Source organism: Aquarana catesbeiana, linkage group LG08, assembly GCF_042186555.1.
Source record: "Aquarana catesbeiana isolate 2022-GZ linkage group LG08, ASM4218655v1, whole genome shotgun sequence".
Taxonomy (NCBI): domain Eukaryota; kingdom Metazoa; phylum Chordata; class Amphibia; order Anura; family Ranidae; genus Aquarana; species Aquarana catesbeiana.
The window spans coordinates 21,580,569-21,604,202 of NC_133331.1; the positions used below are offsets into that span (position 1 = coordinate 21,580,569).

At 40.2% G+C, this 23,634-nt stretch overlaps 1 protein-coding gene across 2 annotated transcripts in view; it reads right to left on the reverse strand.

Annotated features, from left to right (window-relative positions):
• Positions 1-23,634, reverse strand: part of LOC141105631 (killer cell lectin-like receptor subfamily B member 1B allele B) — a 78,573-nt gene that overhangs the window by 24,347 nt on the left and 30,592 nt on the right. For both annotated transcript variants that reach the window (XM_073595594.1, XM_073595593.1), the window contains exons 2-5: positions 3,409-3,468; positions 3,156-3,257; positions 2,875-2,943; positions 613-690 (exon numbers count right to left, since the gene is read on the reverse strand). In XM_073595594.1, the coding sequence (XP_073451695.1) occupies positions 613-690; positions 2,875-2,943; positions 3,156-3,198 (190 nt within the window). In that variant the 5' untranslated portion in view covers positions 3,199-3,257; positions 3,409-3,468. The remainder of the gene's footprint in view (positions 1-612; positions 691-2,874; positions 2,944-3,155; positions 3,258-3,408; positions 3,469-23,634) is intronic.

Below are 23,634 nucleotides of genomic sequence, written 5' to 3' on the forward strand. Positions count from 1 at the left end.
TTCAAAAAAAAAAAATTGCATTCGTCTGAAAATCCAAATTAAGGTTGAATCTGTCATTGAAGGCTTATGGTGTCTGTCGAATGTTCAAAGAAGATTCGACGGAGCAGCTAAACTGTACGACGCCGTATAGTTTACCTGCTCCGTCGAATCTTCTTAGAACTTTCCACAGAGTGTGTACTTAGTTCTAGCTATTTTACTGCTCCTCCTCTTTGGTTACAATCAGCCAATAACATTCATCATCATCATTATTTTTATTTATCTTTTCTCCCCTACGTCGAATCTTTTCTCTCTATGTAGAATAATCTTGGACTAATAGAGTTAATGATAGGCACATTCGACCACAGGTTTGATGGACACAGATTGTTATTGTCATCATCATGTCGAATCTCCTATCTATATCGAACTGTTGTAGCAACGAAAAGGAAAATAAAGCATTTGTTTATGTCGGATCTTTCATTTTTCGGATTCTGCACTTTCGTTATCGTTTGTTAAAACGATAACGAAAATACCTGAAATTCGGACGAAAATGCATTTGGACGAAAACGAATGCATATGTTTAACAGTTATTCTCCACTCAATAAGATCACATGGACAGCATCCAACAGGATGTACCGGCAAGTTCCTCGCTGGTGTCTCCACAGAGCAGCTTCCTTATTTCCATCATCCTGATCTCCCAATCAAGAAGCTGATCTATAAACGGAAAAGGATTGGAACAATAAAAACACATGCCTTTGAATAGTAATTTTGCTTTTTCAAAATATATTTGTCATTTATGTCTTGTAACCCAAACACCCCTGACATCACAGTCAAGTCTCTGACCTCACTTTTTTTCCAGTGTAGCTAGGGCTATACAGGGACCTCTCTAGCATGTGATTGGACAGTGAAGGAGACGAAGCTCATGGATGAGGTCATCCCTCTGCTCTCCCTTCTTTTCTCCCTGTGTTAGACTGATACCACTCTATATGAGACTGATGGCCTCACAATTCTGCCTTGAGAGGGGGTTACAGATAGCTAATATAAACACGGATTTTGGCACTATTTACACATACAGTGCCTTGAAAAAGTATTCATACCCCTTGAAATTTTCCACATTTTGTCATGTTACAACCAAAAAACGTAAATGTATTTTATTGGGAATGTGTGTGATAGACCAACACAAAGTGGCATATAATTGTGAAGTCAAAGGAAAATTTTTTTTTTTTTTTACAAATATCTGAAAAGTGTGGCATGTATTTGTGTTCAGCCCCCTTTACTCTGATAACCATAACTAAAATCTAGTGGAACCAATTTCCTTCAGAAGTCACCTAAATGGTAAATAGAGTCCACCTGTGTGTAATTTAATCCCAATTTAAATACAGCTGTTCTGTGAAGCCTACAGAGGTTTGTTAGAGAACCTTAGTGAACAAACAGCATCATGAAGGCCAAGGAACACACCAGACAGGTCAGGGATAAAGTTGTGAAGAAGTTTAAAGTAGGGTTAGGTTATAAAAAAAAAAATATCCCAAGCTTTGAACATCTCACGGAGCACTGTTCAATCCATCATCCGAAAATGTAAAGATTATAGCACAACTGCAAACCTACCAAGACATGGCCATCCACCTAAACTGACAGTTCAGGCAAGGAGAGCATTAATCAGAGAAGAGCCAAGAGGTCCATGGTAACTCTGGAGGAGCTGCAGAGATCCACAGCTCAGGTGGGAGAATCTGTCCACAGGACAACTATTAGTCGTGCTCTCCACAAATCTGGCCTTTATTAAAGAGTGACAAGAAGAAAGCCATTGTTGAAAGAAAGCCATAAGAAATTCTGTTTGCAGTTTGCGAGAAGTCATGTGGAGGACACAGCAAACATGTAGAATACGGTGCGCTCGTCAGATTAGACCAAAATTTAACTTTTTGACCTAAAAAAACAAAACGCTATGTGTGGCGGAAAACTGACACTGCACATCACACTAAACACACCATCCCCACGGTGAAACATGGTGGTGGCATCGCATAGTGGCCCATTATGTGTCACTTACCTGAAACCGAAGCCTGCGATGTCACCGCTGTCCCCACTAGCAGCGAGCGTCCAGCTTCACCCCTCTTCCTTCTGGGGACGCGAACTCCGGCTCTGTGACTGTCCGGAGTCGCATGTCCTCTCTCCCAAGCACAGGAGCCACCAGTCACGGCATGACCCCTTTAAAAAAAGCACAATCTACCCTTTTTAAAGTACGCATGCGCCGTAGACGTTGGCACATTTGCCGTAGACTTCACGCACGACTTTCTTGTAAATATCTCCTAAACCGTGGAGGTTTAGGAGATATTTCCAGCACCTACAGGTAAGCCTTAATATAGGCTTACCTGTAGGTAAAAGTGGTTGTACAAGGTGTACAGCCACTTTAAATCATGCCGTATGAGAAGAGAGAGTCACTGCTCTGATTCATTCATTTGTGTGTGCAAATTTTAGGTTACGCTATTGAGCTCTGTACACAACTTACTTTTTATTGCATGTGGTAAGGAGAAAGGGGAAAATATGTGAAAAGGAGCCTAAAGCTTTACCTGTTAGCTGCATAAAAGACTACATCAATTAGCAATATTTAATATTTTCCTTCCCATAATAAAGACCAAAGCATATGTACAAACTGCTATACTGTACATTCTATTTGAATAATAAAGGTACTTTTGATACCTTATCCTAATATTACATTAATATTATAGATATTTTTATAGTACATATGGTCAATTATATAAATACAGCCACGTGAATAGCATTGTACATCTCACGGGGTTCTTCATAATTTTAGATCCAATTGGGTCAAGTTGATTCTGGAAAATAATCCTCCATATGGAGTAAATGGGAGATCTGTAAACTGTATCTAATAAAAATCAAACTTACCTGCAGATGACTGGCTGAGGTTCTTCCTTAGCTGGACAATCTCTTTTTGCAAAGACTGACCTTTATAAACTGGAAGACACAAAGAGAGGAGACATAATGGGTGGAATGAAACTCTTACATATTAGAAGGATCATCATTTATCACAGTGCAAATCAGAGAGAAGAATCATTTCCAAGGGTCTTTGTGTCTCATCAGCAAACCATTTCATTAGACAGTTTGATAAAACAGGTCCAGAGACTTTCCCTTCTTATGGATTGTGTCCACCATACTATATAACTTACCCAGCGCTGCAATGACACAGCTGATGATGATTTTGGATCCCATAAGGAGGGTTATAATGACCCCTTTCCAGAAAAGACGCCAGAGTTTCTTCTCACTGTTACCTGTTGAGATTACCAGTAATTAATGTATTAATCATATTGCACTAAAACTGTTGGTAGTGTATATTCTAGAACTCTAGAAGTAGAGTGAAGGAATAAAGTTCAGTGGTGGGCTTCCTATCAGGTGAAGAGCCAGGAGTCGATCCTATCTTACCTTATAAGAAGGAAGTGACGTCACTGTGATGTAACTTCCTCCTCTACAGAATTGCACATCCTGGAAGTAGAGTGGAGTTGTGGAACTTCCTGACCACAAGCCATTCACATGTTCATAAAAATATTGTAAAAAAACATTTTTAGTATGTCTGGGATTCCATTCAAATAGCAGGTCTGGACCAAATTTTAAAGGCTTTCAATCTAAATTAGTTAACTCAATGATGGCAAGAAAAAAAATGTTCTGACTTCTGTACAAACATTCAAATGAAATTCTACTTATGTGTACCCAGCTTAAAGCAGACTTCCACTCAAAAGTGGAAGCTTGGTTTGCTTGCTTCCTCCCCCCCTCCGGTGCCACATTTGGCACCTTTTGGTGGGAGGGGGGAAAGGGTACCGGTTTTTGACAGGTACCGGACCCTACTTCCGGGAGATTTGGCTGCAGAGAGGTCCCCCAGAAGTTTGGTCCCCCTCCTCTTTCCAACGCCGCTGGGCCAGTTAGAAAGCACGCTTCGTGCATGCGCAGTAGGGAACAGGCTGTGAAGATGAAAGGCTTAACATGAATGGCGGCAGCTGCACCCTAGAGCCGATCGGAAAATCATCTTGGGTGCCGACATCACAGGATTCCTGGACAGGTAAGTGTCCATATATTAAAAATCGGCAGCCACAGTATTTGTAGCTGTTGACTTTTCATTTTTTGGTGGGGGGGGGGGGGCTGATGTCCCTTTTTTCCCATAAATAGAGATTTCTTTTGGTGGTATTTGATCACCTCTGCGGTTTTTATTTTTTGTGCTATAAACAAAAAAAGAGCAATTTTAAAAAATATATATATTTTCTGCTAGAAAACATATTCAGTAAAAAATCTAATTTCTTCATTAGTGTAGGCCAATTTGTATTCTGCTACATATATTTGGTAAAAAAAAATCACAATTAGCGTAATTTGATTGGTTTGTGCAAAAGTTATAGCGTCTACAAACAAAGGAATAGATTTAGGGACTTTTTTTTTTTTTACTAGTAATGGCGGCGATTGTTATCGAGACCGCGACATTGCGGTGGGCAAATTGTACACAAAGTGACACTTTTTGGGGACCAGTGACACCAATACAGTGATCAGTGTTAAAAAAAATGCACTGTCACTGTACTAATGACACTGGCAGGGAAGGGGTTAACATCAGGGGCAATAAAAGGGTTAAAGGACAAATACATAGCTATCTCCTTCCATCCACTGACCATGCCCACATTCTAAGGGAGTTATACCACAATAGTACTCTATGCCCAACAAGCCCTCCCCCTATAACACAGTACCAGCCAACCTCAGAAACAATCGACCATACCTTGGACTTTTCTCCATGTTACAGTTCTCAACTGCACTTTAATACATTTAGATCTACAGGTTGGGCCTTGACCCCTCACCACGAATGATCCTATGTTGAAGTGATTGTATCTTCTATGTAACGGTATTTTGTGGCTGTACAAATCATCATTGTATAACTGTTGTACAAGATATCTATAAAGGCTTCTTATGCCGCGTACACACGATCGGAAATTCGGCCAGCAAAAGACCGATAAGAACTTTTGGTCAGAAAATGCAACTGTGTGTATGCTCCATCTGACTTTTTCTGGCCGAATTCCAGCCAGCAAAAGATTGAGACCATGTTCTCAATTTTTCGGTCGGAAAAAATCCCTATCCAAAAATGCGATCGTCTGTAGCAATTCCGACGCGCAAAATTCCTACGCATGCTCGGAAACAATTCAGCGCATGCTCAGAAGCATTGAACTTCATTTTCTCGGCTCGTCGTAGCGTTGTATGTCACTGCGTTCTTGACGGTCGAAAGTTCAGCAAACTTTTGTGTGGCCGTGTGTATGCAAGGCAAGCTTGAGCGGAATCCCGTCAGAGAAGCCATGATATCTTTTTCCGACCAAAATCCCGATCGTGTGTAACTTTTCAATAAAAGAAAATTATTTGAAAAAAAATAAAATAAAAGTGTTAAATGTGTTCCCTGGGAGTGCTTGCTAACTGTGTGGGGGATGCTGACACTGGACAAAGAGAGAGATCTGTGTTCCTGATTAGTAGGAATCACAGATCACTCTCTCTCTCCCTGTCTGACAGAACAATGGTCTGCCTTGTTTACATAGGCAGACCGCCATTCTGTCATTCCCGAGAATGGAGGCAGGTGGCCAGCGCCCATCGCGGCTGCCAGCCACGCTGATTGGCCTCCGCTGCGTCGAATCACAGTGGGTCGCTGGAAGCACACGTACGCACCCCAGACCAGGGAGTGCGAACAACGTACAGGCACGTTGTTCCTCGCAGTCGAATCACAGCGGGTCGCCGGAAGCGCACCAGACCAGGTAGTGCGAACATTGTACAGGCACGTTGTTCCGCACATCCGGGCGGCCCTGCCGCAGTATATGTGCAGTGGGCGGTCCGGAAGTAGTTAAGGAATTTAAGCTGAACTCCAGCTTACACTTTCAAGCAGTTTTTTGCTTTTGGAATAAAGGATTTACATAACTAAATAAGAATTGGCCATTGTAAGCACCCCTGTCAGTGTTAAATGGTTTGTCTCAACCCTCTAAGTGCCACTTTTGCGGCATACCATAAAGGTATGTAACACGGCGCAATAAGGGGTTTATCTAGCATAACCAACACACAATATCATGTAAGAAGAAGCGTAACAACAAACACAGAAAAATAGTTAAAAGAGTTTAAATTTTAAAAAAGTCTATAATAGTCCATTAGAGCTAATTAAAGGGGATTCTGCAGTCAGTAGGCAGCTCCACCAAAGAGACAGGAATCACTCTCTGAAATACAAAAGAGAAGCACAAGAGGGCGCCAATCTGAGTGCAGTATTGCAGGCGACCCAATACTTTTGGTAATATAGTGTATTTGAACAAGCATCAGTTCACTGTTCACAGTTGACTGAACATCAGACACTGAGACAAATGGTGCCTACAGATAAAAATGATATACTTGAACAAATTACCTATAAAACTGACATGGTGTACTAATTTTTAGAATCATTATTATACAGGATTTATACGCAGCGCTTAACAATGTAGAGGGGGGACAGCACAATTACAGTACAGTTCAATACAGAAAGGACAGGAGGGCCCGGCTCGTAGAGCTTACATTCTAAAGGGAGGGGGTGATAGTACAAAAGGTAATAGATGCAGAGAATGATTATTTAAATCTAAATAAAAGTACCCTCCTACATTTACAACCACTTCAAATCCACAAAATTACAATCGGTTTTCCAGATTGGATGGCAATAATTAGAGCCTCCTTAGGGGTTATGTAGGTGGAACCTGACTTATTTAAACTACAGACATCTATGGATATGCATATTGGATAGATTCATGCATTCATCCACCTTATAAATAAATATAGTATAGTGACATCTGGGATGCTGTTTTGATGTTACATTTTGAAAGAAGCTGGACGCCTAACAATAGGAAGGTGGCGGAGGCCATGTTGGTACACCCCGCACTGCTCAGTGCTAAACCTATAGCCTTTTTACATAGTTACATAGTAGGTGAGGTTGAAAAAAGACACAAGTCCATCAAGTCCAACCTATGTGTGTGATTATATGTCAGTATTACATTACATATCCCTGTATGTTGCGGTCATTCAGGTGATTATCTAATAGTTTCTTGAAGCTATCGATGCTCCCAGCTGAGACCACCGCCTGTGGAAGGGAATTCCACATCCTTGCCGCTCTTACAGTAAAGAACCCTCTACGTAGTTTAAGGTTAAACCTCTTTTCTTCTAATTGTAATGAGTGGCCCCGAGTCTTATTAAACTCTCTTCTGCGAAAAAGTTTTATCCCTATTGTGGGGTCACCAGTACAGTATTTGTAAATTTAAATCATATCCCCTCTCAAGCGTCTCTTCTCCAGAGAGAATAAGTTCAGTGCTTGCAACCTTTCCTCATAACTAAGATCCTCCAGACCCTTTATTAGCTTTGTTGTCCTTCTTTGTACTCGCTCCATTTCCAGTACATCCTTCCTGAGGACTGGTGCCCAGAACTGGACAGCATACTCCAGGTGCAAACGGACCAGAGTCTTGTAGAGCGGGAGAATTATCGTTTTATCTCTGGAGTTGATCCCCCTTTTAAAACATGCCAATATTCTGTTTGCCTTATTAGCAGCAGCTTGGCATTGCATTGCATTGCATTGCAAAATTAAACATCCAAACAGCCTCCCAGATGTCACTATACTATATTTATTTATATACGCTCACTTTATTGCTCAACTTACTGTCAAATTCAAGATGTAGCTGGGTGTAGTAAAATGACCGCTACTGCCTTCTGACTGGTGTTCTGTCAGATTAGCAAACCTGGTAGCGGTGGAACGCATGCGCATCTGACTGAATGTCACTTCCGTTCGCTGATCTGATGGGTTAACTTCTAACTTATGTTCTCCAGAAAAGAAACCAAAACTAATGAAAATCAATCAAATGTGTTGATGGAGATTAGTGAATTACAAATGGTTGACTATCTCGAGGGAAACACATGGATTGACTCTGAGATATTGGATCCCCCTCCTATGTCTGGTCTAGCTAATAAATCTCAGCGTTTCCCTAGTTTCTCCAATAACAAATATTTACAAATGTTTTTGGAGTCAACCACGGAAGACATACGAGCTATAAACTGGGATAACATTGAACCTGTCAAGGATAATCTCTCACCTGATGAAAGAAAAGCCCTCCATGAATTAAAAATGCTACCCAACTGTATTATCAAACCAAGTGATAGGGGGGATGTAGTTCTGTGGCCTGAAAGTGACTACTTGGAAGAAGTCTATAGACAGCTAAATGATTGTAGCTGCTATGAAAGATGGCCAAGTAATCCCTTTCTGTTACTGATTATGGAAATTAACCACCATTTGGCAAAAGCCTTTGGCTTACTCTGTCAAAAAGAACTCCTATTCCTTAGCATTACTAACTATAACATACCAACGTTCTATGTAACACCTAAAGTACATAAAAACCTTAAAAAAAACCCCTGGGAGACCCATTGTGTCAGGGGTGGGGGGTCCCCTCGAGAGAATAGGAAAATACATAGACAAAAGAATTAAACATCTTGTTAAGGAACTACCATCCTATGTTCAGGACTCTGCAGATATACTGTGTAAACTGAATAATTTGGAGATACAGGAGGACTGTATACTAGCAGGGATTGATGTGGAATCCCCCAATCATCAATTCCTCATGCAGTGGGAATAGATGCAGTATCCCAGTGGTTGGACATTAGACACCCCCTGGCGGGTCCCCATAATGATTTCCTGGTTGAACTATTATGGGGCGTACACAGGGGCGGACTTTTCGACCGGACTGGTCCGACGGAATTTCAACTGACTTTTGACGGACTTCCGACAGACTTTTTAACAAACGGACTTGCCTACACACAATCACACCAAAGTCCGATGGATTTGTACGTGATGACATACACCGGACTAAAATAAGGAAGTTCATAGCCAGTAGCCAATAGCTGCCCTAGCGTCGTTTTTTGTCCGTCGGACTAGCATACAGACGAGCGGATTTCTGGGTCCGGCGGAGTTACGACGTAAAGATTTGAAGCATGTTCCAAATCTAAAGTCTGTCAGATTTTCGACTGGAAAAGTCCGCTGAAGGTCCGATGAAGCCCACACAGGATTGGATTGTCCGCCAGACTTGGTCCGTCGCACCAGTCCATTATCAGACAGGCCAAACAAAAAGCCCTAAGAAAACGGAGGGAAATCATTCTGGGCCTTGAACAGGACGAGGAAAAGCAAAATAAGGCGAGTGCAGATAAAATAGGACTGGTAACTCCCTATGGTACCCACTGGGAATACCTGAAAAATATTTTGGGTAAACACTGGCACTTACTTGTGTTGGATAAAAGACTTAAACAAATTCTGGGACCCCGCCCCAATATGATAGCAAAGCGTGCACCCACATTAAGTGACGTCTTGGTTCATAGCGAATATACCCAGAAAATGACTAACAGTTAGATTTAACTCCTGCAATCTTTTGTATTCCATTGGATTGGCCAGTTAGAGTATGCATTTGTTTGCCAATCCAGCTTAGTCAAAAACTCCTTACCCTTGTGTATAGGTCAGTACTGCTACATTTGTATGCTGTTTTACCTTATGGATACAGTTATAACTACTTCTGCTGTATCTTTTTTTTTTTGTTAGCTTTCCCTTATCTTTTCTTTTCCCTCTGCTCTCCCTATTACTGTCATATTAGCCTTTCTAATAGAGTAACCGGGTTTAGCCCTAAGATAAACACAGCATTATAACCTGGGAATTAGATATTAATCTATTTAATATCTGCATGTAGGCAACTACCTCCCATACCTTATTGATTATGACACTAGAATCCAGCCGAACCCCAAAAAAGAAAAAATCCATCATAAAAAGACAAGAAGAGGAGGCAGGCGGCATAAAAACTCCAAAAAATACCCACTACTCTCTAAGAGGCAAGACGAAGCAATGATTTCCAATGTGATCAACATCTCCAGCAGAGCCCTTAAAGAAGAGGAAATCACCCTACTTTCTAAAGGACTTAACTTTTGCCCTAATCGACACTTTGATCTTTTTGGAACTGTTGGATGTCAATAGATTTTCACACAGCTTGACCCTTAGAAAACATTATTTTGAACCTCCTATTGCTGATGACCGTATGCCAGTGTGCAGTCCTGTTTACAGAAGTCTGCGTTTTGCAGGACCTCATTGATCTAGCACAAGAGTCTGATCCAATCCCCGTTGATCCCACCGATGCCTTAGGTAAAGTATCATTTAAACATAGATCAGATTTTTACCTGGTGGCATCTAGGGGTAAGGATCTTGACCTTTTTCAAAAAATAGTTGAGAGGGATTTGACTCAGCTGGCTAGGGACTGTCGTAAGGGACCGACTATCGATAATTTAACTAATTCTGAAAGACAAGCTCCTAAAATATTGTCAGCTGACAATACAATTGTGATCAGAAATGCGGATAAAAGGGGCTCTGTCATAGTTCTAGATTCAGTGGTTTATAGAGATGAAGCATTGCGCCAATTGTCTGATGCCAACACGTATCAAAAGCTTTCAGGTGACCCCACATCCTCTTTTTAAAAAGTTTTGTCGTCACTTTTAGACGGAGCGGTCCGTGCTGGCATTTTCTCAGACAAAGAAAAGGATCTGTTTATCCCTGAATGTCCTATTATGCCAGTGTTCCATCACCTACCCAAAGTCCACAAGGGGTCAAATCCTCTTGTGGGCAGACCCATAGTCGCTGGGATAGGCTCACTTAATGAACGCCTTGGAGAATGGATTGACAGCTACAGCCACTTGTATATGGTCTCCCTGGGTTTCTCAGGGACACCAAACATTTACTCAGTCAACTACAAGATATGGAATGGCATGACAATTACAAGTGGATTAGCTGTGACGTCATAAGCCTATACTCCAGAATTTCACACCATTTAGGCATTCAAGCGGTTGCCTGGCATTTAAAACAATCTGGTAAATTTTCACTTGTCCTTCAGGAATTTATCCTACAGTCTCTGGAATACCTCTTGAGTCACAATTACTTTATGTTCGACGGGGGCTATTATCTCCAAAGATGTGGTGCCTCCATGGGGGCTAAGTTTTCGCCCTCATTAGCCAACCTATACATGGGTTGGTGGGAGAGGACCCACATCTTTGGACACGATAGCCCTCGCCATCCAGATACAGCATTCTTTTGTCGCTATATACATGATCTGCTATTCATTACCTCTGACAGGAATGCGGATCTAGATCAATGGCTTTTATACCTAAACAATAACAATTTGAATCTAAAATTCACTGGAACTATACAGACAGACACCATAGAGTTTTTAGATGTTAAACTGACAGGCATTAACGGTAAAATCACCACCAGTTTGTTTCGAAAACCTACGGCGGGTAATGCCCTCTTGAGAGCTGACTCTGCCCATCAGGGATGAAACAGGGAGAAACTTTACTTAGAGACAATGACAACAAACATAAAAAGAAGAAAACTGGCAATAGCAATAGGATGTTCCCACCTTTTCCACACCTTTTAGTTTAGAATTTACTAAAATTAGGAATACAGTGATCAAATATCTCCCCATTTTATTTAATGATCCGGTTTATCATGAATACCTTTCCGGGGGCATTAGGTCAGTCTCCTGAAGAGCACCAACGTTGGGTAGTTTCCTTTCTCCCAGCGTTTTTTTCATGAACACAGTCAGGGTCACATTGGTTATCCTTTAAGGGGAATTTTAAATGTGGAATCAGGGGGTGTAATTATTGTCGCTACATTAAGAAAGGTAAACAAGTACGATCCTGTACCAACGGTAAAACCTTTGACATATCGTCATTCATCAATTGTAATACCCGATTTTTGGTTTATTTAATCACATGTGACATCTGTCACATCCAATATGTGGGTCGCACCACACGCCGTTTAAAAAATCGGCTATATGATCACTTATTTGATATAGAAAAAGATAGACCCACTAATGTTGCCAAACATTGGAATTCAATCCATTTTAAAGACACATCTAGCCTCTCTGTACAGGGCATTGAAAAAATTGTTACACCAAAAAGAGGAGGTGATAGATTCAGGATGCTCTGCAAACGCAAAGTATTCTGGATCTTTTCCCTTCATACTAGAATTCCGTTCGGGCTCAACTTTGAGTGGGATGTTTCCCACTATTACGATTGATTTTTCTTCTTTTGTTAATACGGTTGCTTTTCATATTTATTTATTTAACTTGTTAAGATTCATTATGCTACACCCTACCTGATTCAATTCATTGTATCCACTGATGACACGATCCAGATCATCATTCTGGATCGGTCAATTTCATTCGACCTATGTTGGTTGTCTGATTCACAGTAGACCAGCCTGCTTATATATACATATCTTTTGGATTGCCACCACTGCTATGGCCAGCTCTTCTATGTGTACCACCTTTAGATTATCGGCCGATATATATTACACTACGGTGCTGCAGCATTTTAACAATTTATCATTATAAAGCCGATCGTCTAACCCACTGCTGTCATAATGTTGTACTTTTACTTTTGTTTTCTTTTCCTACCCTTTCGTTTATAGCGGACTTTCGTTTGACAGCCAAGAGATACACCTACATGCATCTCGGGATATGAATCTGTCTTGAGACACATGTGGACGTTTATACCAACCATCAATAAAAATACACATAAATCAACATTGCCTGTAGTTTGTCCTGTTCCACTGCCATTATTATAACGCTGTCTTTCCATCCCTCGGATTTACATCAGACCATCGTTAAATGGCCAGGTTACCTACACACATAATTTTGTTTATCTTTAAAGACAGAGGTGTCTCCAATTTTGGTACCTATTTATATATATATATATATATATACGCATATGCGAATTAAAATGTACCCCTTGTTTTCGGCACCTTCTGCCTTCCGCTTCCAGTCTTGCCTTTATTTATTTACTTTTTTTTTAATTTTCTTCTTGTTTCGGACAGTGTATGTATACATATATATACTGCCCGACCAATCAGGATTGCAATGTGTATGTGGAACAGAGGCCAACTTTTAGATTTTTATCGGCCGATATACATTGCACTATGGTACTGCAGCATCTTAACAGTTTATCATTATAACGCTGATCATCTAACCCACCGCTGTCACAACGTTGTACTTTTACTTTTGTTTTCTCTTTCTATCCTTCCGTTTATATCGGACTTTTGTTTGACAGCCAAGAGAGATACCTACATGCATCTCGGGATATGGATCTGTGTTGAGAAACATGTGGGTGTTTATATTAACCATCAATAGAATATACCGTATTTATCGGCATATAACACGTGCCGGCGTATAACACGCACCCCAAGTTTAGGAGGGAATTTTAAGGAAAAAAACTTTTAGGAGGGAAGTTTAAGGAAAAAAAACTTACATTAAAATGCCCATCAATGCAGCCTTATCTGTCCATCTGCAGCCTTTTCAGTGTAAGTGCAGCCTTGCCCCAATGCAGTCTTGTCAGTGCAGCTTTGTCAGTGCAGCCTTGCCCCAGTGCAGCCTTGTCAGGGCAGCTTTGCCCTAGTGCAGCCTTGCCCCAGTGCAGCTTTGTTAGTGCAGGTTTGCCCCAGTCCAGCCATGTCAGTGCAGCTTTGTGCACTCGGTGTAGATTTAAATATGGCGCCGAGACTGCAGGGAGCCGAGATACACATACCCGAGTGTTCTCGGCTTTTTTCGGCGCCGCTTACAGTCATGCCCAGTCCCGCCCTATGATGGACATAACACAGGTCCAGGGGCGGGACTGGGCGGGACTGGGCGTGACGGCGGCGCTGAAAAAAGCCGAGAACACTCGGGTATGTGTATCTCGGCTCCCTGCAGTCTTGGCGCCATATTTAAATCTACCCACGGCTGTGTATGTTGACGGCGACCGCGGCAATCGCCGCGATCGCTCCGATGACACAGAAATCGGCGGGGATCGGCCTATAACACGCACCCACGATTTTTTTCAGGGGAAAAAAGTGCGTGTTATATGCTGATAAATACGGTACATAAATTTACACTGCCTGTAGTTTGTCCTGTTCCACCGTTATTATTATAATGGTGTACCTGTCTGTCCATCCCTCGGTGCTACATCGGACCATTGTTAAATGGCCAGGTCACCTACACATATAATTTTGTTTATTTTTGAAAGACAGAGGTGTCTCTAATTCTGGTACCTATTTATATATATATATATATGCATATGCGAATTATAATATACTAGAATAGGATATTCTGCTGTGAGTATTGTTTTGGATATATATTTTGGATATATATTTTATATCTTTATATTACATTATATTGATTTTAACATATTATATGCACACCTTTCCTGTTTTTTAGATATTTTTCTCTCCTCCCTTCTTCTCTGGCGACAATGTCCAGTCGGCACCAACGAACTATTAGATTAAATTATTTATTTATTTTGTATGCACACGAAGGAGAAGATTTTTTGTGGGAGGGTTTATTATTTACATCTTTAGGGTTTGTTAGGTGTCCACGAATGTTAATAACTCTCTACGTAAATATGTACGTATATTTTCTTAAAGTGCAATGTCTTATGTCGTCTTGCTTATCAATATGCTCGTAAAGTGTTTAGTCAAATTTTTATACTTTTTATAAATTCCTATGAATTGTGTCGATTCAATGTATGTTTTTCATGTATATGGATGAACACATTGCTTGTCCATCCTTTAATTAATTTACAATTTATCTATTTACAGCTAGTAAATTGTCATGTTTATATGTTTTTTACTCATTAACCCAAAGATTACTGCATCCAATCATCCTCACACTTCATTTTCACGTTCACATTTTTCTTTCCTGTCACATCCCATTTTTTCATTTTTTCATCCCATAATATTTAAGAGTATCGGTAACTTTTTACATGCATTATATTCACTTTTCCATACATCATTTACTTCTTCTATTCATTTTATTTTATATTATATATTTTTCCTCATCTACATGCACTTCCCATTTATTTATTTTTTATTGCTCACTTGACAAAAATATATGTGTAAAAAAAAAAAAAAATATATATATATATATATATATATATATATATTTTTTTTTTTACACATATATTTTTTACACCTATGTATATGCATTCTTTATATATATATATATACAAAAGTATAAGAAAGTATGAAAGATATATATGTGTATGGTAATGTAGAGAGGTGAAAAATATGTGTACATATATAAAGAAGTAAAGAATAAAAAATATATAATATATATATATATATGAAAAAAAAAAAAAAATTATATTTACACATATTGGTCCGTGTTACTTATATTTCCATCTTCACTACTCTCCTATTACAATCAACTATGTGAAATAATTTCTTTGTTTCACTAATGAGTGTTTGTGGTGGCTAATTATAGATCCCTTTCACATTTGTGTTCATTAAGAGTCGGAGCCACAACCCAACCACTTAGCCACATGTGTTTCAATATCTAGCAATAGTATTTATTTGATTTCCTGTTATGTAATTGTCAGCTATGAATAAGCACTAACGCTAGTGCGAAACGTCAGCTCTTTTTTGTCTGCTATGATTTTTTGAATTTGATGTGCATCTTCCAAATAAACAAGGCTTTATATGAGTGCGGCTGTCCAGAATTCGTTCATGTTCATCGTTATCCCTATTTTTGTTATTTGATGGATTGTGCTATGTGTGGGAGCTAATGTGGAAGTGATTTTTATGTGTGTAGGGCAGCGCTCCAGTACATGAAACTTTTAGTTTGAACGCTTTGATTATCACACTATTCACTGGGTTTTGATGGATGGGATGCATCTGTTTTTAATTTCACATAATTACAGGTGGGTTGTGGCCCCTTACTTAACCACATGCCGACCGGGCCATAGCCGAAAGACGGCTACAGCGCGGTCAGCTTATTCTGGGTGGGCGTCCATGGACGTCCTCACAGAAGCGTGCTCCCGAGCGCCCCCTGGGGGAAGGCACCCGGGAACATCCGTGACCGCCGGGTCCGGGGGTCCGGGGGACCCAGCAAATCACGGATCACGGTAAACAGCCATTGATAGCAGCCATTTACCACGTGATCGCTCCATCAAATGACGGAGCAACACTTGTAAACAAACTGGTGTCATGCCATGATGCCGGTTCCTACCTCCTCTATCTGTACCAATCGGTACAGTGTGAGAGGAGAGGGGGAGAGATCGTTTGCAGTGCTGTGGGCACTACAGATCCAGCCCACAGCGCTGCTCAGTGCCCTTATGCCAGTACTGCCATACTATGCAATACTCTGCAATACTATGCAATACTATGCAATACTCTGCAATACTATGCAATACTATGCAATACTCTGCAATACTCTGAAATACTCTGCCAATACTATGCAATACTATGCAATACTATGCAATACTATGCAATACTCTGCAATACTCTGAAATACTCTGCCAATACTATGCAATACTATGCAATACTATGCAATACTCTGCAGTACTATGCAATACTATGCAATACTGTGCAATACTCTGCAATACTCTGCAATACTCTGCAATACTCTGCCAATACTATGCAATACTATGCAATACTCTGCCAATACTCTGCCAATACTCTGCCAATACTCGGCAATACATTTTAACAGAAACAAAGAATTTTTTTTTTTTTCCGAATTTTCAGTCTTTTTTGATTTATAGCGCAAAAAATAAAAAACCCAGCGGTGAATAAATACCACCAAAAGAAAGCTCTATTTGTGTAAAAAAAAGGACAAACATTTCATATAGGTACAGTGTTGCATGACTGAGTAATTGTCATTCAAAGTGCAAGATCACCGAAAGCTGAAAATTGGTCTGGTTAGGAAGGGGGTTTAAGTGCCCAGTGGTCCATTGGTTAAACAGGTGACGACTGACAAATCCCTAAGCTCTGACGAAGTTCTGCCACTTAAGGAATGAAACATGTAAGCTTTTAGCTTTATGCTGGGACAGACACCCCCGTTTTTTGCTCCTCTACCCCTAATTAACACCCTATGATGGGCTTGAAGGACTGAGCTGGAATTTGATGAATCTGATCTATCTGATGATACATCAACTATGAATCTATCAGCATGATTGACTGTCATATGGACTCAAATGGATTATTCAATCATGGAATACAGACACTGTAACTGTGGACTATATTATTTTATTGGCTTATTCATAGCCTGACACGTACTGATAATTTAGTTTGGATGTGGAATCATCACCTGTGAGCGATCGTCAGCTGGAGACCTCTGGCTATTACACACAGATGAACAGATTGTATCTCATCCCGCATTGGAGAGATCTCTGTGTGATCCGGTATCAGTAAGTAACCGCTATGTATTCTTATTATGACAACTACTTGGAGGATATACCTGCACGCTGCGGGAACCCTGGCATTAGATTACATTGACGGTATCTGTGTGATCACTCTGATCTGTGTTATACACCTGATAAATTTGGGACTGAAGTGCTCAGTGATCCATCCATCTCTTATCAGTGTCTGCCATTGTTTAAACACACATACGTCATCCATTAAGATTTTACAGCAGGATTTTTTATACATCTGAGGACATACCCCTTTTTTCTGTGAGGAGAACAATTTCTTTTCTCCCCCTTATTTTTTCATTCTTTGGACTATCCATTATCCCAGGTTGCCCTCTTTCAATAATATTCCATCCCTGACTGACTGCTTGACTTTTTGTGTAGTTTTATCCATTTTTCCATTTCAGCTTGCTGTGATTGTATCATTTCAGAAGTGTAACAGTGTGACATAGTTCCGTGGTTACGGATTCACACTGTCCCCTTCAGGAATCACCCAGTTCAGCTTTTCGCCCCGGGTATTTGGGGTATTTTCAGGTGCTCATAGGGGGTGTCTTATATTGGGGGAGGGAGGGGGTCTACCCCACTGCATGATTCATCCCCTTCTCATTATTTTGTGAGAATCTTCGAATCTAAGGTTTGGGGAATTTTTTCAGCTCAGCGAAGCTGGCCCCCCTACAATCAGCACAAATAAAAACTCAAGTGTGTTTCTTTAGTGCTACGTTTGTGCTGTTTTGTGCCGTAACAATTTACATTTGTGCTGCTTTTATTTTTAAGATATTAGCAATTGTTTTTTTCAGACCATGACATCACCTAGCCCCCCTACAACAGCCAAATGGCACAAAACTGGTCTTGTTGGTTAGTGCTACGTTTGTACTGTTTTGTGCTGCTAAAATTTCCATTCTATATTTTATAGTTTTTGCGTTATTAATGATTTATTAAAGGTTACCAAAGGTCACTTAGCCCCCCTACAATGCCCAAATGACACAAAACTGGTCTCGTTGGTTAGTGCTAAATTTCTGCTGGTTTGTGCTGCTAAAATTTTTATTTGTGCTGTTGTGGTTTTTAAGTTATAACAGTTTTTTTTTTTTTCAAACCCCACTCACTTTGCCTCTTCTACAATCAGCACAAATAAAAACTCAAGTGTGTTTCTTTTTTTTTTTTAAACATCAAAGTTTATTGAAGTCAAAATAGTGCAACTATGGAGTCGCAGCTCCATCACAAAACAGAAAGAGGAAGAAACATGTATAGAGTATATCTATGAGTCAACGTTGGCTCAGACAGCTTGAATCATTCAATTGTTTTCAATTTAGAGACTTGCGTCCCTAATTAAGTGCATTTTTAATAGTGTCTCAAAGTTTTGTCAAATGTTATTCATTGATTAAAAATAGAAAGTAGTAAGGAAGTGGAAAGAGTAAAATAAAAAAGAAAACAATCCATAGCAATAACCTAATCAGATGGGTAAAAGAACCCCAGAACCTATACCGAATATTCTTTTTCTATATTTGGTTCATTTATAGCAAACAATCCTACAAAGTAAGTAGTAACTGTTATAATTTGTTAAAGAAGTAGATGGTCTGTGTTTGATCCTACTTTGAAGTTTAGATTCCCTAATCTGGGTTCATTAAATTTGAGTATTTCTGAGAGTATCTAAATATTATCCAAGGATTCCATGTTTTATGGAAGCGTTCAACATTTTCTCCTGCCTGGGCTATGGTCTCCTCCATCTCACGTATCTCTGAAATCTTATTGAGCCAATCTTTAATAGTTGGTATCTTTGTAGATTTCCAGTGGATTGGAATCAGAGCTTTTGCAGCGTTCAGCAAGTGTTTAGAGAGTGAGTGTTTATATTTTTTGATGGGGAAATCAGTGATATGGAGGAGGCACCCCGCTGCGTCTAATTTTAATGATGTCTCAGTGATATGGAGAATGATCTCTTTTACTTCCGACCAATAAGGTTCTAGTACAGGACACTGCCACCAAATATGTAGCAGCGTTCCTTTTTCATTATGGCAGCGCCAACATGTGTCGGGGTAATCTGGAAACCAAGAGTGCAGCCTTGCCGGTGTGGCATACCACTGGGTAAGCAACTTGTAAGCTGTTTCCTGGGTGCTTGTACTCAGTGAGCATTTATGGGCAAAAATGCACGCTTTTCTCCATTGGTCTTCTGACAATGAGATCTCTAATGCTTTCGACCAGCTCTTCTTGAATCCATGGTCCATCGCACCTACACTATTTTGTATCCATTTATAGGCCAGGGAAGTCGTTTTGTGAATCGGTTCTCCTTTCTGGCAAGCCTCTTCTATGTCTGTCATTGGTCTATTAAAGTTAATTTTCCCCCCTGTTTGGTTCAGGTAGCTTCGGCACTGAAAGTAGGTCCATAAAGGTAAGTCTGGCATATTATTCACCGCTTTTAGATCAGTATAGTCTCTAAAGTCTTGGTTGTAAAAGCAGTCCTTGGCTAGTAATGTTCTGTTTGTACTTGTAGACCAAAGGAGGTGGTTTTTAATGCCTGGTATAAAGTTAGGGTTGTCTTGTAGTGGTGTGAGTGGGCTTAAGTGAGAAGAGAAATTTGTGAGATTAGTTAATTTATGAAAAATTGCAAGCGTGGTGCCTATGAGAGGGTGAGATTTCATAGCGGCCGGAAGGCTAGTCCATGGGATCCATGGCGAGAACCTAATTGGGGTTTGACTCACTGCCTCTTCCAATTCTACCCAGTCTTTAATTTTGTGATGACAATGCCAGTCCACTATCCTTGTGACGTGTGCTGCCCTGTAATACGTACGAAAGTCTGGGATTCCCATCCCTCCTTTCTCTTTAGGTTGTGTGAGTACTGTGCAGCGAATTCTGGGTTTTTTGTGGGCCCAGACAAATTTCATTTGGGTTGTGTTTAAGGCTTTAAAGAAACTTTGGGGTACCTTAATTGGCAGGTTTCTAAATAAGTACAAGACTCTAGGTAGTATAGTCATTTTGCATATAGCAATGCGTCCAAACCACGAAAAACCTTTCGCGTGCCAAGTTTGGAGGTCCGAGCAAATTGACTTTAATAGCGGGGAAAAATTGCGTTCATAAATTTGGGAAATCTGGGGGGTCAGCCACACTCCTAAGTATTTAAGTGCTGAATTTTCCCATTTGAAGGGGCAGTTGGCTTTGATAGCTTCTATTTTATTCGTGGGTATGCTAATGTTCATTGCTTCGGACTTGGAATAGTTAATTTTTAGGTTGGAGAGATGACCAAATAAAGAAAATTCTTTTAATAAAGTAGGGAGAGAAATATGGGGGTTAGATATAAAAAATAGCAGGTCATCCGCGTAAGCCGCCACCTTGAACTCTTTCCCGGCTATTTTAAAACCATTTATTGCTTTCTCTGCTACAATCCGTCTAATGAATGGTTCCAGTGTTAGGATAAATAAAATTGGCGAGAGGGGGCATCCCTGTCTCGTGCCATTTTTGATTTTAACTGTTTCTGAAAGCGAACCATTTATTTTGAGCTGAGCCGTGGGATTGTAATAGAGAGAGGAGATCCACGTCATCATGTGACTTCCCAAGCCAATATACCTGCAGGTCTCCAGCATGAAGTCCCATGCCACTCGATCGAAGGCCTTCTCCGCATCGGTTGATAGGAGAAGGCCTTCGATGTTCTCTCTCCTGGTTGCATGAATCAAGTTGAGCGTTTTAATGACGTTATCTCTAGTTTCTCTGCCAGGCATGAACCCTGCTTGTTCGGCACCTATCAGGTTGTGTAGCAAAGGTTTCAGCCTATTGGCTAAAATTTTTGACATCAGTTTCACGTCTAAATTCAGAAGTGAGATTGGCCTGTAGCTAGCGCATTCTGCTGGGTCTTTATGTGGCTTGGGAAGAATTGTGATGTGAGCTGCTAGAAAGTTTGGTGGGATCTCCCTGGGTTGTGACATATAGTTCAGTGCTCTCAGTAGTGGCCCAAGTAGAGTGGTCTGAAACGTTTTATAATATATGGCCGTGAAGCCGTCTGGGCCTGGGCTTTTCCCTGGTTTAAGGTCTTTGATTGTTTGTTGTAGTTCTATAGCTTCAATGGGTTTTTCTAGTAAGGATATGTCTTCTGCTGTCAGGGTGGGTAATTTGGATTCTTTAAGATAATCTTGGATACTTTGTTGTCTTGTTCCCTGTGTCTCGTTGGGTTTTTGTGAAGCAGGTAGATTATAAAGGGCCGTGTAGTAGTCGTGAAAGTTGCGTGCGATTTGTTTGGTGGTAATGTCCATTTTTCCTTCTTTTGTTCTAATGCCAGAGATGTTGTGTTGTGTTCTAGTGGCTTTCAGGGCTCTCGCTAAGAATTTGCCTGTTTTGTTACCGTGTTCGTAATAAATTTTTTTCCTGAAGAATAAAAATCTTTTAGACCTAGTGTCATAAATCTGTTGTAGTGCCTTCCTGGTTTCTAACAGCTCTGTTGCTGATTGTTCTGTTAGTGATTGTTTGTGTAAAGTTTCTAGACTATGGATTTTCCCTGTCAGTTGTTTAATTTGTTTATCTCTTTCTTTTTTACGTTGGGAACCTGCTCGAATGAGGTCACCTCTGATTGTACATTTGTGGGCCTCCCAAATTGTCAAGGGGTTTACTTCAGGTGTGGTGTTGTGTGCAAAGTACTCTTTTAATGCCTTAGCTATTTGTGGTAGCCAGATTGGGTCTGTCAATAAAGCTGAGTTCAGTCTCCATTGGTTGGATTTTGGTGTAGAGTCAGATAAGTTTAAGGTTAGTGATGTAGGGGCGTGATCTGATACAGCTTGAATCCCTATTTTTGCTTCCGAGATCCTGTCAAGGTCTTTTTGTGTAATAAAAATATAGTCTATTCTGGAGTATCTGTTGTGTGGAAATGAATAGAAGGTATAATCTTTGTCATTAGGATGCACAAATCTCCAGGAGTCGACTAATTGTAGGGAGTTGAGTAGTGTTTTAATCTGTTTAAGAATCTTGTAAGTGATATAAGTTTTACCGGTAGATGTATCAGTTAGAGGGTTTAACGGCACATTGAAGTCTCCTCCGAGAATAAGGCAACCTGTGCTGAAATCTCGGAGTTTGTCATGAATGCGTTTACAAAATGTTGCATGCGCTGTGTTAGGAAAATAGACGTTAGCTAAAGTCATGGGGGTGCCAGAACAATTTCCCTTCAAGAATAGGAACCTGCCTTCCGGGTCCACTATTTTATCTGTGACTTCGAAGGAAGCATCTCTACTAATAAGTATAGACACTCCCCTGGATTTGGCCATACTGTTAGTTGCATGATAGGTTTGTGTGAAAAAGGAGTCTGTCAGTTTAGGGACCTTGTCAGTCTGGAAGTGAGTCTCTTGTAAAAATACAAACTTGGGCCTACCTTTTTTGAGTTCTTTTAGTAGAGTGGTGCGTTTTTCAGGAATGTTTAGACCATTCATATTATGAGAAATCACTGTGGGAGAGTGTCCCAGGGATGAGTACGCCATCTTGTGGATTCAAAGAGAGCTGTCAGCACAAGATCTGGAAACAAAGCTTAATGACTGTTAGTATTTTTGCTATAAATTGCGAATAATCAATACACTTTTCAATTCCTAGATAGAGAGAAAATAAATAAGAAATAATATTAAAAGGAAAAGAGAAAAAGAAAGAAAGGAAAAAAAAAAAAAAAAAAAAAAGATAGATGGGATATGTTTAGAGAGGAAGAGTGAGAGTAAGAGAAAGTTGGAAAAAGGAGTAAGATATACTGTCTTCTCCCTGGTTACCAAATTGGTCCAAGGAAGTAATTTAAATTAGTGCTACTCAGTAGGAGAAGTCCCTCCCGCTAGAGAGCACTTGTTGGGAGCAGTGGATGACTGCCCGGATTATTAGAAATACAAATTTAAATGTGATAATAAAACAACACTAGTTATTAGAGCTGAAGCCGGTAGCAGCCTGTGTAAGTATACAATAGTTGTGTTAGTCAGCTTAGCGCCTAAAATATTTGAAGAAGGAAACTATGGACTCTACTTATGTAGAGTTAAACTTGAACTGAAAAAATAATAATAATAATGATAATAATAACCGCGTTTTGTGGAGAAGAACACCCTGTTACGTGAAGGTCGCGGGGTCTCCTTTAAATGGAGCTTGTCTCCCGCCATCTCCATGCTCAAACGTGCAAGGGGAGGATTTCCGTGGCATTGTTGTTATCATTGCCTCCGCTTCAGTTTTAGTTTCAATGTTAACCTTTTATATAGGTTTGTCAATTTATCTAACCGTAACAACTTAGAACTACCCATTTCTGTCATCATTTTTATAACTGTACAGTTCTTTGATCCTTCCCTTATAAGGAGCATAGCCAATATAAATTTTGGAAGTCTTTGTGGTAACCGCTCCATGATGACTTGTCTTGATCCTCATTGAATAAGTCTATGAGATAGATCCAAAGATGAATTGGGTTCAGAG